The sequence below is a fragment of the Dipodomys ordii genome, unplaced genomic scaffold, assembly GCF_000151885.1.
Source record: "Dipodomys ordii isolate 6190 unplaced genomic scaffold, Dord_2.0 Scaffold6, whole genome shotgun sequence".
Taxonomy (NCBI): Eukaryota; Metazoa; Chordata; class Mammalia; order Rodentia; family Heteromyidae; genus Dipodomys; species Dipodomys ordii.
The window spans coordinates 4,300,467-4,314,508 of NW_012267222.1; the positions used below are offsets into that span (position 1 = coordinate 4,300,467).

The 14,042-nt window shown below is 56.7% G+C and overlaps 1 protein-coding gene across 1 annotated transcript in view; it reads left to right on the forward strand.

The window, feature by feature from the left end:
- The window catches only part of Camta1 (calmodulin binding transcription activator 1), a 704,439-nt gene that overhangs the window by 592,077 nt on the left and 98,320 nt on the right, over positions 1-14,042 (forward strand). The window contains exon 7 of the mRNA XM_013034731.1: positions 8,736-8,889. Coding sequence (XP_012890185.1) covers positions 8,736-8,889 — 154 coding nt within the window. The remainder of the gene's footprint in view (positions 1-8,735; positions 8,890-14,042) is intronic.

Sequence of the window (14,042 nt, forward strand, 5' to 3'; positions counted from 1 at the left end):
AGACACAGACATAGACACAGACACAGACATAGATACAGACACAGACACAGACACAGCCATAGACACAGACACAGACATAGATACAGACACAGACAGCCATAGACACAGACACAGACATAGACACAGACACAGACATAGATACAGACACAGACACAGACATAGATACAGACACAGACACAGACACAGACATAGACACAGCCATAGACACAGACACAGACATAGATACAGACACAGACACAGACATAGACACAGCCACAGACACAGACATAGACACAGCTACAGCCACAGACACGGACACAGACACAGACACAGACACAGACACAGACACAGACATAGATACAGACACAGACATAGATACAGCCACAGCCACAGACACAGACACAGCCACAACCACCGCCATAGACACAGCCGCAGCCCCTCCGCCAGCTGCCGGCCTGGCTCGCAGGCCCCCACATCAGGTGGAAATTGTTTAATAGATTCCCACGACGGGAAAATGCTGGTGACTGTGGAGTAACCGCAGCGGCAGCACTCAGCAATTGCCCAGGGCTTTCCACTCCGGCCGCTTTCCCCCGCACTGACTCATTACCTCCCCACAAGGCGGGGCAGGCAGCAGCCCAGGCTCCGGCCCCTCCGCTGGCTTGCCAGGGGGGCTCCTGAGGGGCGGCCAGCCTCCCCCCACCCAGGCCTCCAGTCGGGCATCACTCTGAGCCCCTCCCGCCACGGAGGGTTCTCTGTGCACTTGCCACCTAGGCTTCCGGGTGACCCTAGGCCTGGTACGCAGGTGGGCCAGACCCCCAGGAAGAGCAGCTGACTACTGGCTGCTCCCTGCCTCTCTCTCTCCCCCTCCCCCTCTCATCTTCTTCACTTGTCCTCAGACTTGAGGACCTAAGAGTACTGCTCAGCCCCCAGGTGCTGCTACCCTAAAGCTGCCCCAGCTCCCCCGCGTGGCCCTTCCCGACCACACAGTGTCCTTTAACCCTTGGACTCTCCACATGAGGACAGGCACGTCTGGGCCCTGGCCCTGCCCTAGGAACACACAGACCAGCACACAAGGCTCCAGCCGGCCTTTACCCCTGTACTGATGCCATTCAGGCTGCCACTGTCCCGGACATTGCACCTGCATACACTGCCCTCCCTCCCGCCATCCGGCAAGTCTCCCGTCTGTGGCAGGGAGGGAGGATCCAAGATGGCCGCGCTAGCCTTCCGGGGGGGAGGGGGGCTGGCAGACCCCAGGGGACCTGAGCAGCAGGTGCCACCTGCTCAGGAAACCAGAGTTCTGGCCTTTCCTCTCACCCTCCGAGGCTCAGCGTGGGCCCCTTGGGCTGGCCCCTCCCTCTTACCCAGCAGCCCTCTGTGCCCTTCCTGCCAAGGGAGCCTTGGCCTTTCCAGCAGTGCCCACCCCAGGCCTTCACCCAGAGAAAAGAGGACAGGAAGCAGGCCACCCAGGAATGGGGTGGGCAGAGGCCAGAGGATGGCTGTCGGCTGGCCTGGTGGTGACACAGCCCTGAGCTGTCCGGGGGTATCACTTGTTCATTCCCCGACAGATCCTGCCCTTCTCCCCGCCAGGCCTGCGTGGCTGTGCGCTGGCAGCCATCCGAGGGGTGCTAAGCTGCATTCTCCAATAACACGCACGGGGCAGTGGACTCCGCACACGTGGTGCGAGTGTGCTCAGTGCGATCCTAGAAGGGGCCCGTGGCTCAGACAATGCGGATGTACAGGTTCACTCCCTCCTCCCGGCACAGAGCCCCTCCCCCCACGGCCCCCAGCGGCAAGTGGGGAGGTGGGTGGCATTATTACATGCTATTATGACTTTCTGGGTAATGTATACATTTCCACAATCACACAGCCCCTCTCCTTCATTTTTCATGAGAACTGGCACGAGATTAATGACCGAGCCACAGAAGAAACGGAACACCACGCCAGGCTGATTTATTGACCACTTAGCGTTGATGAAGCTGCAAACAAGAGTCAAACAGATGTTGCAGCTGCATTTTTCTTTATCAAAACCTACGGCTTTTTGCATTTTTAACGGTTCCTCCTGTCCGTGTCCTGCCGGCTCTGCAGAGAGGGGTCTGGCTCCGAGCAAGGACAGAGGAGACCAGGCCAGGTGAGGGGATCATCTGCCATCTGGCCATGGTACATTATCCTCTGAGAGTGGCCAGCACAAGGATGTGTGCCAGGGGCCAGTGGCTCCTGCCTGTAATCCCAGCTACTCAGGAAGCATGAAACCTGAAGATCTGGGTTCAAAGCCAACTTGGACAGGAAAGTCCGTGGGATTCCAATTGACCACCAAAAAACTGGAAGTGGAGATGTGGCTCAAGTGGTAGAGCACCAGCCTTGAACACAAAAGCCAAATGAAAGCATAAGACCCTGAGTTCAAGCCCCAGTACCCGCACACACACACACACACAAGCATACATGTGTAGGCATTCAGGCTGGAGAAATCTGCTACTTGCCAGCTGTTTCTAGCTCTTCCCTGCTCCTTGTAGCCTTCTCTCCCCTCTCAGAAACCAGAACCTGCAGGTACCCTGAGAGGTTGCTCCAGGTGTAAACCCAGGTGCTTGGAATTCTGGGAGAGCTGGTGGCAGACCCTCCCGTCTCTATGGCACCCATATTCACCTGTGCCGCCACTGGCGTGGGCAGCCCTTGCTTCTACTGCCCTTCCCCGCTCTGAATCTGTCTGCCCCCAGCCGGGCCTGCAGCACAATCCTACCGGCCCAGGTTCCAGCCTGCTTGGCTGGGGAGGGCTCTGCTCAGGGCCGGCAGCCATCCCAGACGAACAAGGGCTTGGCAGAGAGAAGCTGGCCAGGCTCTCCCCTCCACCTGCTGTTCTTCCTTGCCAGGCTGCGGCCCCCCGAGCCCACCCCGGCAGGAGGGTCTATAAATCTGGTGTATTTGTGCCAGGAGCTACTGCATATTCATCCCTCATCCAAGACACAGAGCTGCTGGCGGTGTCCCGGCCTGCTGGCCCAGGCCCTGGCCTCCGCTGGAGCTGGGAACATTGGCTCAAAGCAGTCTTCCCCTTCCAGTCTCAAATCTAAGCCCTACCTTCGGAAAGGGGGACAGCACTGGCTCAAAGAAGGGCGAAGAGGAAAGCCATGGGGACAGCGCAGTGGCAGAGACGGGGCTTTCCCAGAGACCAGGGGCAGACTCAAGGCAACCCGGAGAGAGGCTGTCCAGAGCTTCCGGTCAGGCATGTGTGGGGCTTGGGGTGAATCCTTGGGCAGCTGAACCAGCTCTCCAGAGGCTCTGGGAACTGGTGAGAAGTTCCTGCTCCAGGCACAGCCAAGGCTGATGAGGGTTCCAGACCGCGTTGCAAGAAGGTCAGGTTCATGGTCAAATGCGCTTTCAGCACTGGCCCGTGCTGACCCTACTGAGAAACCCTCCCACAGACGGAGCTGCCAAGGTCCTGGTGAGGCCTGCTCTGGGGAGTCCCTTTAGCTCTCTTTAAATCTTATGTTATTGTAAAGAGGGGTTACGGTTACGTAAGGAAGGTAATGAGTGCATTTCTTGTCGAACATAGTGACCCCCTCCCCCGTTTCCTCCCACTTTCCCTCCCCGGTACCAACTCTCCTTCCCCACCCCGGCTCCCCCTCCCCAAGCTGTAAAATCTCCTTTAACTCTTTAGCTTTGGTCTCACTTCCTCTTTAGAACTGTGTGTGTGTGTGCGCACGCACGTGTGCATGCCACCACTATCCAGTCTTGAACTCTAGGCCTGGGCGCTGTCCCTGAGCTTTTTCACTCAAGGTGTAGCTCCACCACTTGAGCCACAGCCCCATTTCCAGCATTTTTTTAGTGGTTAATTGGAAATAAGAGTCACATGGACTTTCCTGCCTGGGCTGGCTTTGAACTGTGATCCTCAGATCTCAGCCTCCTGAGTCGCTAGGATGACAGGCGTGAGCCACCGGGGCCTGGCTTCACATTTTTTTAATGTAATTTTTATTGTTGTTGGAAGGATGATGTACAGAGGGGTTACAGTTACATTTCAGCCAGTCATTTCTTTGTGCACAGTGTCACACCTTCCATCACTTTCTCCCAGTGTTTCCCTCCCAGCCCCACCCACAGGTTGTAGAGCTCATTTCCCACACAGTGTCCAGTGATGTGTCTGTTTTTGCTAGATTGTTTTGGAAGCTGTCCATAGGCAGGCAGATGGGTGGGCCAGAATGAAGCAGAGGTGGCCAGACACAGAGCCCTCAGATCTAGCTATCTAGGTCTATGGGCCGGCAGAGGAGATCACCAAGGAAGCTGGGGGAGGGGGGAGACCCTGCTAAGTGCCCACCAAGGGAGGGGGCCCCACAGTGGGGGTCATAACAGGGGGCTGTGGCAGGTCCCTGGTGGACTGGTGGACTGCCTGCTAGAAGCTGAACTCTGACCCTTAGGGAACACCTCCGCGCTTCGTTTGGGTTTGATTTGGTGGTGAGAATGGCAGGGCTTCCAGCCATCCATGTGGCACTTGTGCCTTTCAAGAGCCAGGCTACGGCTCCCTGGAACAGGCAGCCTGCTGAGCAAGCTGGGCCCGCTTCCCTTCCTAGCAGAAGAGGCGGGTCGGGGGTCTCCGAGCCCACATCTCTCTTCAGGATTTGAACTCTGACACTGAGTTCCTTGCCTTCCTTAACCATAGAACCCCAGCTCTTCTTTTTTCTTTTTCTTTTCTTTTTTCTTTTTCCTTTTTATTTGTCATTTGTGAGGCTTGAACTCAGAGCCTGCATGCTATCTCTGAGCCTCTTTGTGCTCAAAGCTAACATTCTTATCACTTGAGCCATGGCTCCACTTCCAGTTTTTGAATGGTTAATTGGAGATCAGAATCTCACGGGGACTTTTCTGCCTGGGCTGGCTTTGAACTGCGATCCTCAGATCTCAGCCTCCTTTGTAGCTAGATCACAGGCATGATCACCGGCACGGAGCTAGAACCCTCCCTCCCCCCCCCCCCGCTAGAACTCCAGGTCATTTGGGGGTTTATCCTCAAGAAGGCCATGCTCACCTGAAGGGCTATTCTCTAGCATCTTCCATCACCCAGTGTCCTGCTGTCCACCCCCCAAGCCCAGCCCCTCTCCCTGCTGCCAGGGCAGCTCTGCTCAGCTGGCATAGTGTGAGGCCCTGGCGTGGTCAGCCGCCCTCCACAAACCCGCTCATCAAGACTCTGATGAGCACTTTTTCCTACCAAGCCTAAATACCCTGCACAATGTACAACTAATGAGTGAAATTACAGCGCTGCCAGAAACTAACACACAGCCCACAGCTCCGAAAATACCTCAGTCTCTCAGTGTCTCAAAGCCTGGAGGGAGGCACTGTAGTGTAGCAGGGGTCCCCAGACCAGGGCTCCCCAAGACTGTAATCTGGGTTAAAGACAGAAATCAGGGCCACCACAATGCCTGCTTCCACCCCTCCTAATCCCAAACCCAGGTGGTCAGGGGCCACACTTCCTGTGAGGGGGAGTACACTTCCTGTGATTTATGTCAAAGCCATGCATGAGAAAGGCCGGCTGGAGGGGCCCCGGGCAGCACGCACACTAGTGGAAAGCCGCAGATCTAGGATCCCCAAATTCAGAGTGACTGTGCGGAGGCCGCCCACAGTTGAATCTGTGAACGTCTGACAGGGGTGTCTTGGGGTGTTTCTCGGAAACAGGGATGGGGCACCCACTCCTTCATCAGATTCCCAGACGCCAGAGACCCAGAGGAGGTTTAGGACCAGCTTCACCCGCCACTCTCCAGGGCATAGCCTGTGCTCACCAGTACCCATCCCCTGCCCCCACCCCCACCCCACCCCCACCACCTGTGCCCCGCGGGAAGGGAAGGACCAAAGGCCATAATTCAACCTGTTTACTTCTACAGTCTGATGTGAGCACAGTTCTGCCAGATGTGGTACTGTCCCAGGGCCTGTCCCTGAGGCCCAGGAGATAAGGCAGAGTCAGTGAAGCCCCCTCCCGGCCATCAGATCACCCCCCTGCCTAGGAGAGGCACGAGACCAGGCCAGGGAAGGCTTCCTGGAAGAAGGGGAGAGGGTGCTCAAAGAATAGGTGGGAACTGGTGCTGCAGATGGGAAATGAGCCTGGCAGACAGACCTCAGAGATTCCAGAAATAGGACCCCCCCCCGCCGCGCCAGGCTGTGGGGCTCAAGTTCTTGTCTCCATGCACCTGGACCTGTACCGCCTCGTGTCCTGGAGAGTCCCGGGCTCTGCTCAGCCAGGCTGGGGGAGGGGGCGAGCAGGAGCAGTCTTTCGCAGAGCTGGCCTCCTGCTCCAGAGGCTGGATCAGAGGATTCCCCAGGTAGCTTGCTGGTCCCAGAAGCCCTTTGATCCTTGCTGGGCTTGCTCAGCAGCAGCTAGCACCCCCCTGGCCAGGCAGGAGCCTTGAGTCCCAGCCCATGGGTCGGATGGCACACAGGGCTAGGACTTGGGTTGGGGGGGGTGGCGCGTTCCTTGTCTCCCCTGGTTTACTCTATGCCAGGCTGCCCTCCCCACTGCCCTCCTGGGCGTATTGCAAGGTTGAAGTGGGGTGGGAGATAGCCAGGCAAAAGAGCCCACCAGCTGTTTTGTCAGGACCCAAACCTGGACTCAGAGCCTGGGCATGCAGCACAGGCCTGCCCCCCCGACAGGCAGGCAGCTCGGGCAAGCCAGATGGAGGTGCCCTGCCCCACCCCACCCCGCCCACCCGCCTCCCTGGCTGGCTCCGGGACCAAACGAGGTAATGGCCAGAAAGTGGTCTGAAAAGAATAAAGTGTCATGCTCAAGTCAGGGATTACCGTCATTATTAAAGAGCCTGATTACCACAATCCAGAAAAGCTGCCATGAACGAGAAGGCTCCTGTTTGTGTTGATTTAATTTCCTGGTTAACTGAGTGTTGGCAAGTGGGGGGGAAAAAGCCAACTATGTTTCACGTCTTACTGGAAATCTTGTGGAATTATGCCAGTCCACCCCTCACTCCAGTCATGGTGCAGTCTTGAGTCTTTATTTATTAATGGGCCGATCGATTCCTATATTCATTTATGACTCTTGTTCTGACCACATCCAAAAAAGCAGCTGGGGATCAGCTTCCCCACGCTGAGGGTGCCCTGTCCCAGAATTCAAGCTCAGGAGGAGCAGAGGAGCTGAGACACAGGAGATCCTTTACCTGCACCTCCCCGACCCCCACACACAGCTATGGACTTCTCCCCTAGTTCCTTGTAATGTCTTGATGTGTTGCATTTGATTTCCTCATAAAGAGACCAAAAAAAAAAGGTACTGTGGCTTATGCCTGTAACCCTAGAGGCAGAGATCAGGAGGATAATGGTTCAAGGCCAGCCTGAGCAGCAAAGTCAGCAAGAGAAAGAGGGGGGGAGGGGAGGAAGGAAGGAAGAAAGGAAGAAAGAAAGAAAGAAAGAAAGAAAGAAAGAAAGAAAGAAAGAAAGAAAGAAAGAAAGAAAGAAAGAAAGAAAGAAAAGAAAAGAAAAGCAAGCAAGCTAGAGAGATGATGGTGTGCACCTGTCATCCTGGCTTATGCAGGAAGAATGAAGTAGGAGGATCACTGTCCAGGTCATCCTGGGCAAGAAAACTAAGATCCTCCATGAAAAATAACGAAAGCACAAAGGGCTGACTTCAGACCTCAGTACTGCAATAAGCAAGTAAGGAAAATATAGAGGGCAAGAGAAATAGTTTAAGAAGTTCTGCTCAGAAACAGCGTTAAGCAGATTTATCGTTGTGGGTCTGTGGCACAGCATGACTGTTTTTAATGAACTCATCGGACCTGATGTCACCATACAAAGAGCCGGGCCTTGCAGAGGGCCATGGGAGACCCCGGGAGCCAGGCTCACTGCCCCCAGGCCACTGTTCCTTGGCTCCTCACCACCACAGCCTGGCGGCAGGCAGGAAGGAGCCCGGGGCCTTCTGGACTGAGTCAGATGGGAAGAGGCCCTGCTAGTGAGATGGAGCCGCTTGAGTGTTGTTCTTGTTCTTGTGTTGAGGCTGGTACTTGGGCTTAAACTCGGGTCCTGGCATAGATGTGCTCAAGGCTGGTGCTCTACCATTGGAGCCACACCTCCACTTCTGGCTTTATGGTGATTCGTTGGAGATAAGAATCTCAAAGGCTTTCTTGCTCAGGCTGGCTTCAAACTGTGACCCTCAGAGCTCAGCCTCCTGTGTAGCTTGGATTACAGGCGTGAGCTACCAGCCTCCGGCTCCCTTCCCATAGAGGCTTGCAGCTTGCTGTCCTGCAGGTGGCCTCCTGGCTTCTGTCTGTGCAGTGTGAGGCCTGGACTGCAGGCGGAGGCCCTGGTGCCCCCTAGGGAAGAAGGGGGTGAGATGCAGCCTGTGTCGGAAGCCATAGAACGTGGGGAGTAGGATGTGTTCAGAAAGCACAAGGCCTTGGAGAGGGACAGGGTGGCTGCGGATGGCATGTGCGTCTCTGGGCAGAAAATACAATTCTGCCCCGTGGATGGAAGGGGTGTTGGTGTTCCACCTGTTGGCTGGGGGGGTGACTTGGTCCCCAGGGAGCATGGGCAGTGTCTGGGGTCTTCCCCCAGTTGTCCTGGTGCAGGGAGAGGCCCCCTGGTGAGGGAGACCAGAGACTTGCTGTCCCAGAGGGCACAGGTCCACCTCACCGGATCGCCGGCTTCCTGGGGTCCCGAGTGACCAGGCTGGGGCAGCCCTGTGGCTGCTCCTGGGGGGAGGGGGATCCCTGCCCGCTCCTGGGGGGAGGGGGGGTCCCTGCCCTCCACTGTCCCCCAGGCCTCACGCTGCCTGGCATTTCTCTCCCCCACAGAACCCCGACATCGTGCTGGTCCACTACCTGAACGTGCCAGCCATCGAAGACTGCGGCAAGCCTTGCGGGCCCATCCTCTGCTCCATCAACACCGACAAGAAGGAGTGGGCGAAATGGACGAAGGAGGAGCTCATCGGGCAGCTGAAGCCCATGTGTGAGTAGCTTCGCGGGGCAGGGCCACCACCATCCCCACCGGCCTTCGGGATTCGGCCGCGGAGTCCCATTTGGCTCAGACGATCAGTCGCGGCACTGACTCCTGCTTTTCTCATACTCACACCTGTCCCCATCTCCCCCTCCATCCTCATAAGCCAGGGCACAGGTGCGTGAGTCCGCATGACCCAGGAGGACAGCGAGGCTCAGCATCAGCTCGGCCAGAACTGGCCCAGCGCCTGTGTGTGCCAACCACAGACCGGAGGGGCAGCTGGACAGAGGCCATGCTGGCCAGGCTGGCCCTGCCTCCAGTCCTCGGCCGCCTGTGCTGGCGGCCTCCCGCTGGCCCCAGGACTGCCACCGCTCCCCGCTGAGTGGCAGTGCTTCATGGTCCTTGGGCTGGGTTTCATTTTGTCAGCGAAGTGCAGCTCTCAGAAGCATCTGTCAGGTGCAAATCCTGGGCTGCAGAACTGAGCCAAGGGAGCGCCAGGAGGTCAGGGAGTTTCCCCACTGCCAGGGGGAATCATGGGAGCGTCTCCTGCTCTTCCGTACGTTAGCTGGGCTCGGGAAGGGCAAACCCAGCTCTCATAATGGAGAAGAGCCTGGGGCTGGCCAGTGCTGGCTGGCTGGTCGTCATGGCGCCCGGATGTTGATGGTGCTCACTTGGCAAGGATGTGTGCTAGCTGTTCCTGCAAGGCCTTGAGGTCCTCCATTCAAGGGTCTGCCCCCAGCGTCAGGGGTGGGGAGACAAGGCAGAGGAGACGAAGAAGAATCAAAAGGCTACAGCGCTGGGCGCGGGTAGCTCAGGTCTGTAATCCTAGTGACGCAGGAAGTGATATCTGAGGATCGTGGTGAGAAGCCAACCTGGGCTAGAAAGTCCATGAGTCTCTTTATCTGCAATGAACCAGCAAAAAGCCAAGGTAGATCTGTGATTCACATGGTAGAGCACCAGCTGTGAGTGAAAAAGCTATAAGATAAAGTTCAGGTCCTGAGTTCAAGCTCCAGGACTGGTACGTGAGAGACAGAGACACAGAGCAGGCTAGCCCACTCAAAGGCTAGACCTCAAGACAGAGCAGCGCACTCCCAAGCAGCCCAGAGTGGCTTAGAACTGCTAGAACCCGGAACTAGGCAACCCAAGGCTTTCCCGTGGCCATCAGACCTTTCCTGTTTCTCCACCTGAGTGGAAATCTCACATTCCTCAGCCCAGGACACTGCATCTATGCATGCTCACCACCGCAGCATCCTGGACCCACTTTCCTATGTGACCTTCGCACCCCAAGTCCCCCTGCAAACCCCGAGGGAGGCATCAGATAGAATCAGCCCTGCGTGGCTGACCAGAAGAGCCTCCTGAGCCTTTCCCCAGCTCTATACATGCTGTGTAACCCCAGGAGCCCCTGCTGCTCTGTGTGTGGGGGGGGGGCTCTGGAAACCCTGTGGGATGTGGCAGAGACTGGCTGGCCCAGGGTCTGAGACACGGAATCTAGTCCAGGAGCTGAGGCCATCCACAGCCAGGCATTGGGCCTGGTGCTAGGGGTGGTGTGTCCACATGCGCCAGCCGAGAGGCACCGAGGGTAATGCACCTGCATGGGTCAGTGGTTCTGCCCCACTCCCGCCCTAGCCTGCTCCCCCTCTCCCAGGCAGGGAGTCCCAGGGGAACAGTAGCTCTGTCCCCACTGCGTTCTGATTATATGCGTCCAGGGAGCCAGAGAGAGCTAGAGCCAGGGAGGCAAGAGGAGAAGAATCCAAGACCAGCAGCCTCTAACCACCTTGGCAGGGCAAACCTGGTTCTATGGCCTCTGTATCCGGCATCCCAGGGGGAGAGGATGCTACCAAACCCATTTTCTAGAGATGGAGTCCCTCCGGAACTCCAGGATCACTCTGGAGAAGCCGCCTGTGCATGGGACGGAGGCCCGAGGTCCTCTTATGACTCTTAGTCACTGCTTCCAAAATAACCATCATGCGAGGTCTCTTTGTCCTGAAAGGGTGGCAACTTGTGCCCAATCTCCAGTGCCCACTGTGGGGAGAGCTGTGTGTACACAGTGCGCCTGGTTAGGAGAGAGGCTTGGCTTCCGGCTTCTCTGCACCTGTCCTCTTTTCCCTTGTGGAAAAGAGTTACCAGAAAGAGCAAGTTGGGGTCCCCTGCAGGTGCTAGGCCCCGTCCACACAGCCAGGAGCCACAGAGAAACCAGAGACCAGCCCTGGAGACTGGAGATGCTCCTACAGGATGCCACAGCTTTCAAGGTGGGCCCCGGGGCCAGGGGCTCAGCATGGTGTAGGACCTGCCCATCCATTAGGAAGGGGCGGCTGCTCTGAGCAGGGCAGGGTGAACTCTTGGGGAGAAAAAGCAGACTGGAGCTGCCTGGAGGCAGCTGTGAATGCTCTTCTGATCCATCGCTGCATCAAGGAAACTCCCTGCAAATCTGAGATCTGAGGACCATGGTTGGAAGCAAACTCCCCACAAGCCTAATAACTCTTCACTTCCCGGAATCTGGGGTGGCAGGAGAAGCAGAGCAGCAAACACCCTTCAGAGCATGCACCACCTTGGCTACACAGGCTCTGCCCAGGAGCCCCGGCCCTGGGAACACAGCTCCACAAAGCACCCCAGATGCAATCAGGCTTGGAACACACAGCCCAGCTAGCTGTGTTCACAGAAAGAGAGGGGGTGCCGAGAGCCAAAAAGCCATCAGATCATGTTCCAGAATCAGGCATGCACCCAGTACAGGAGCCAAACACATTAACTTCATCTCACTATTCCCATAAATCACTTTCCTTCAAACACTTCACAGTTTGATTTCCTGATGTTTCCAAATTTCTCTGCCCTACAGCACAGTTGTCAGTAGTTGAATGAAAAACAAAAGGCTGTGGCCTGTGGGTAGGGAAGGGGGTCTGCTCCTCCACCTTTGGCCTCGCCTGGGAGATGGGGGTTTGTTGTTCTTGGGCCTTGTGACTCCTAAATGCTGGGGAAATTTTCTTTTGGAGCCAGATGAACCTTGAAATCCCAACTTGATTCTTTAAGCTGTGCCCCTGCAAGTGGGCGGCCTCCCTTCAATTGTGATCTGAGGGTTGCCTCTTCCTGATTACAAACAGAGGAAACAAACAAACACAGAGGAAAGTAAGATGTCTGATGGGAATTCTTCCCTGTGTATCCACAGACTGGCACTGTCTATGGTAATCCCTTCTGTGGAAGTTGGACGATGGTTCTGCTGCTATGACATAAACCAGGATGGAAGCATAGTTCTCTTTCGTGTATTCTGTAGTTCAGAGTGGGTATTTCGGGTCCCCCTCCAGGGCAAAGCCACTGACCCTCCTTACAGATGGTCACTCCATGCTTCTCAGGACTTTGCCCCATTCTCATGGTTCATTTGGCTGCTCCCACGCCTAACATCCCAGCTGCATTGCAGTCACTGGGGAGAGAAGGAACCGTGGAAGGCAAGCTGCTTCTCCTGATGACTAGTGGCCATAAAAGGCACACATCGTTTCTACTCCTGTCACTGAGCAGAATGTTTTCATGCCCTCGCCCCTCCTTCCAAAGCGATCTGCGCCACCTCGCCGTGTGCTGAGCACTCTTCCACGTGTGTGGCTCTGGGTGCGAAGCACTTCCGGCCTAGGAAGGCCATGAGCCGCCTGCACTCCCCTGTAGGCCGCATCTCAGCCCAAGGCCTGAGGGTAACTGGCCAGGCGTCTGTCTCAGGTGAACACCCGGGGTCTGTCTTACAGCTAGAGTCTCAGGAATTCAAATCAACCCGATCCTTAGGTCAGGGCATCTCATCCTGGGTCTGTTCCAAAGCAGCTGGTGTACGAGCCCTACCTTTGTGTCCAGCCAGACCCCCACACACACACTCGGAGTGCACAAGGCCCTGGACAGGGGGAGCCCCCTCCATTCAGATCAGCCACTGAGATTATTACTTGGTGCTGACTTGCTCGGTTGTTCGAATCATCCTTAGGAAGCCAGATGGAACCCGTTCCTTCTGCACTGCACATGCGCCAAGCATGTGTGCACTGCACATGCTCGCTTTCCGAGCACCCATGCACTGCGCATGATCATTATCTGCACATCTGTGCATGGCACCAGCTCTGTGAAGTGCGCATGCTCACCGCCCAGGCATCTGTATGCTGTGTGCGCTCACGGGCTGAGTCCCTGTGCACTGCGCATGCTCACCTTCTCCAGTGCGCAGCACTAACTGAGCCCCTGTGCAATGCGCATGCTCAATGGCTGAGCTCCCCTGCACTGTGCCTGTCACCAACTGAGCCCCTGTGTATTATGACCAATGTCTGAGCCCCTGTGCACTGCGCATGCTCACTGGCTGAGCCCCTGTGCACTGCGCATGCTCACTGACTGAGCCCCTGTGCACTGCGCATGCTCACTGGCTGAGCCCCAGTGCACTGCGCATGCTCACTGGCTGAGCCCCTGCGCACTGCGCATATTCACTGACTGAGCCCCTGTGCACTGCGCATGCTCACTTTCTGAGCCCCGGTGTTTCAGGGGCCATGAGACAAGCCTGTGGCAGCCACCCCACAGCCGGCCTTCAGTGAAGGCATACCAGCCAACTTGCGGACAAGGCATAGCTTCTACACCCTTCGCCAAGGGCTGAATGTGCCAGCGGCCCCCTCCTGGAGGCTCTCCTTGGAGAAGCCTGTCTAGCCAATGGCCAGACATAACCAGGCCAAGGTCGCGCCTTCTGCTGGCCTCCACCTCCCAGAGCTCATGTGGCAGCCCTTCAGGCCGGCAGCCTCCAGTGTGATGCCTCCCTGGGGACCAGCTGAGTCATTCTAAGGTCCTGAGACCTCACTGCCCTCCCCAGCACAGGGAAGGGGACGGAGGAGCCAGCCTGGTCCTGGAGCCCACACCCGCCACACCCCGCCCATTCGTGCTCACCCACATGTGTACATGGTGTCCTCACGTCCAAGACTATGCAGAGCGGACACAAAGAGGCACACAAAGACACGTGTGTGCTCCGTCAGGTTCCTTGTTCTCTAGACCCTAAAGGCCATGGAAAGTGTAAAGATATGACAGGCATGTGAGTGTGAGAGGATGGAGGTCATGAGTGTGAGGGGATGGAGGTCATGAGTGTGAGGGATGGAGGTCATGAGTGTGAGGGATGGAGGTCATGTGAGTGTGAGGGGATGGAGGTCATGAGTGTGAGGGGATGGAGGTCA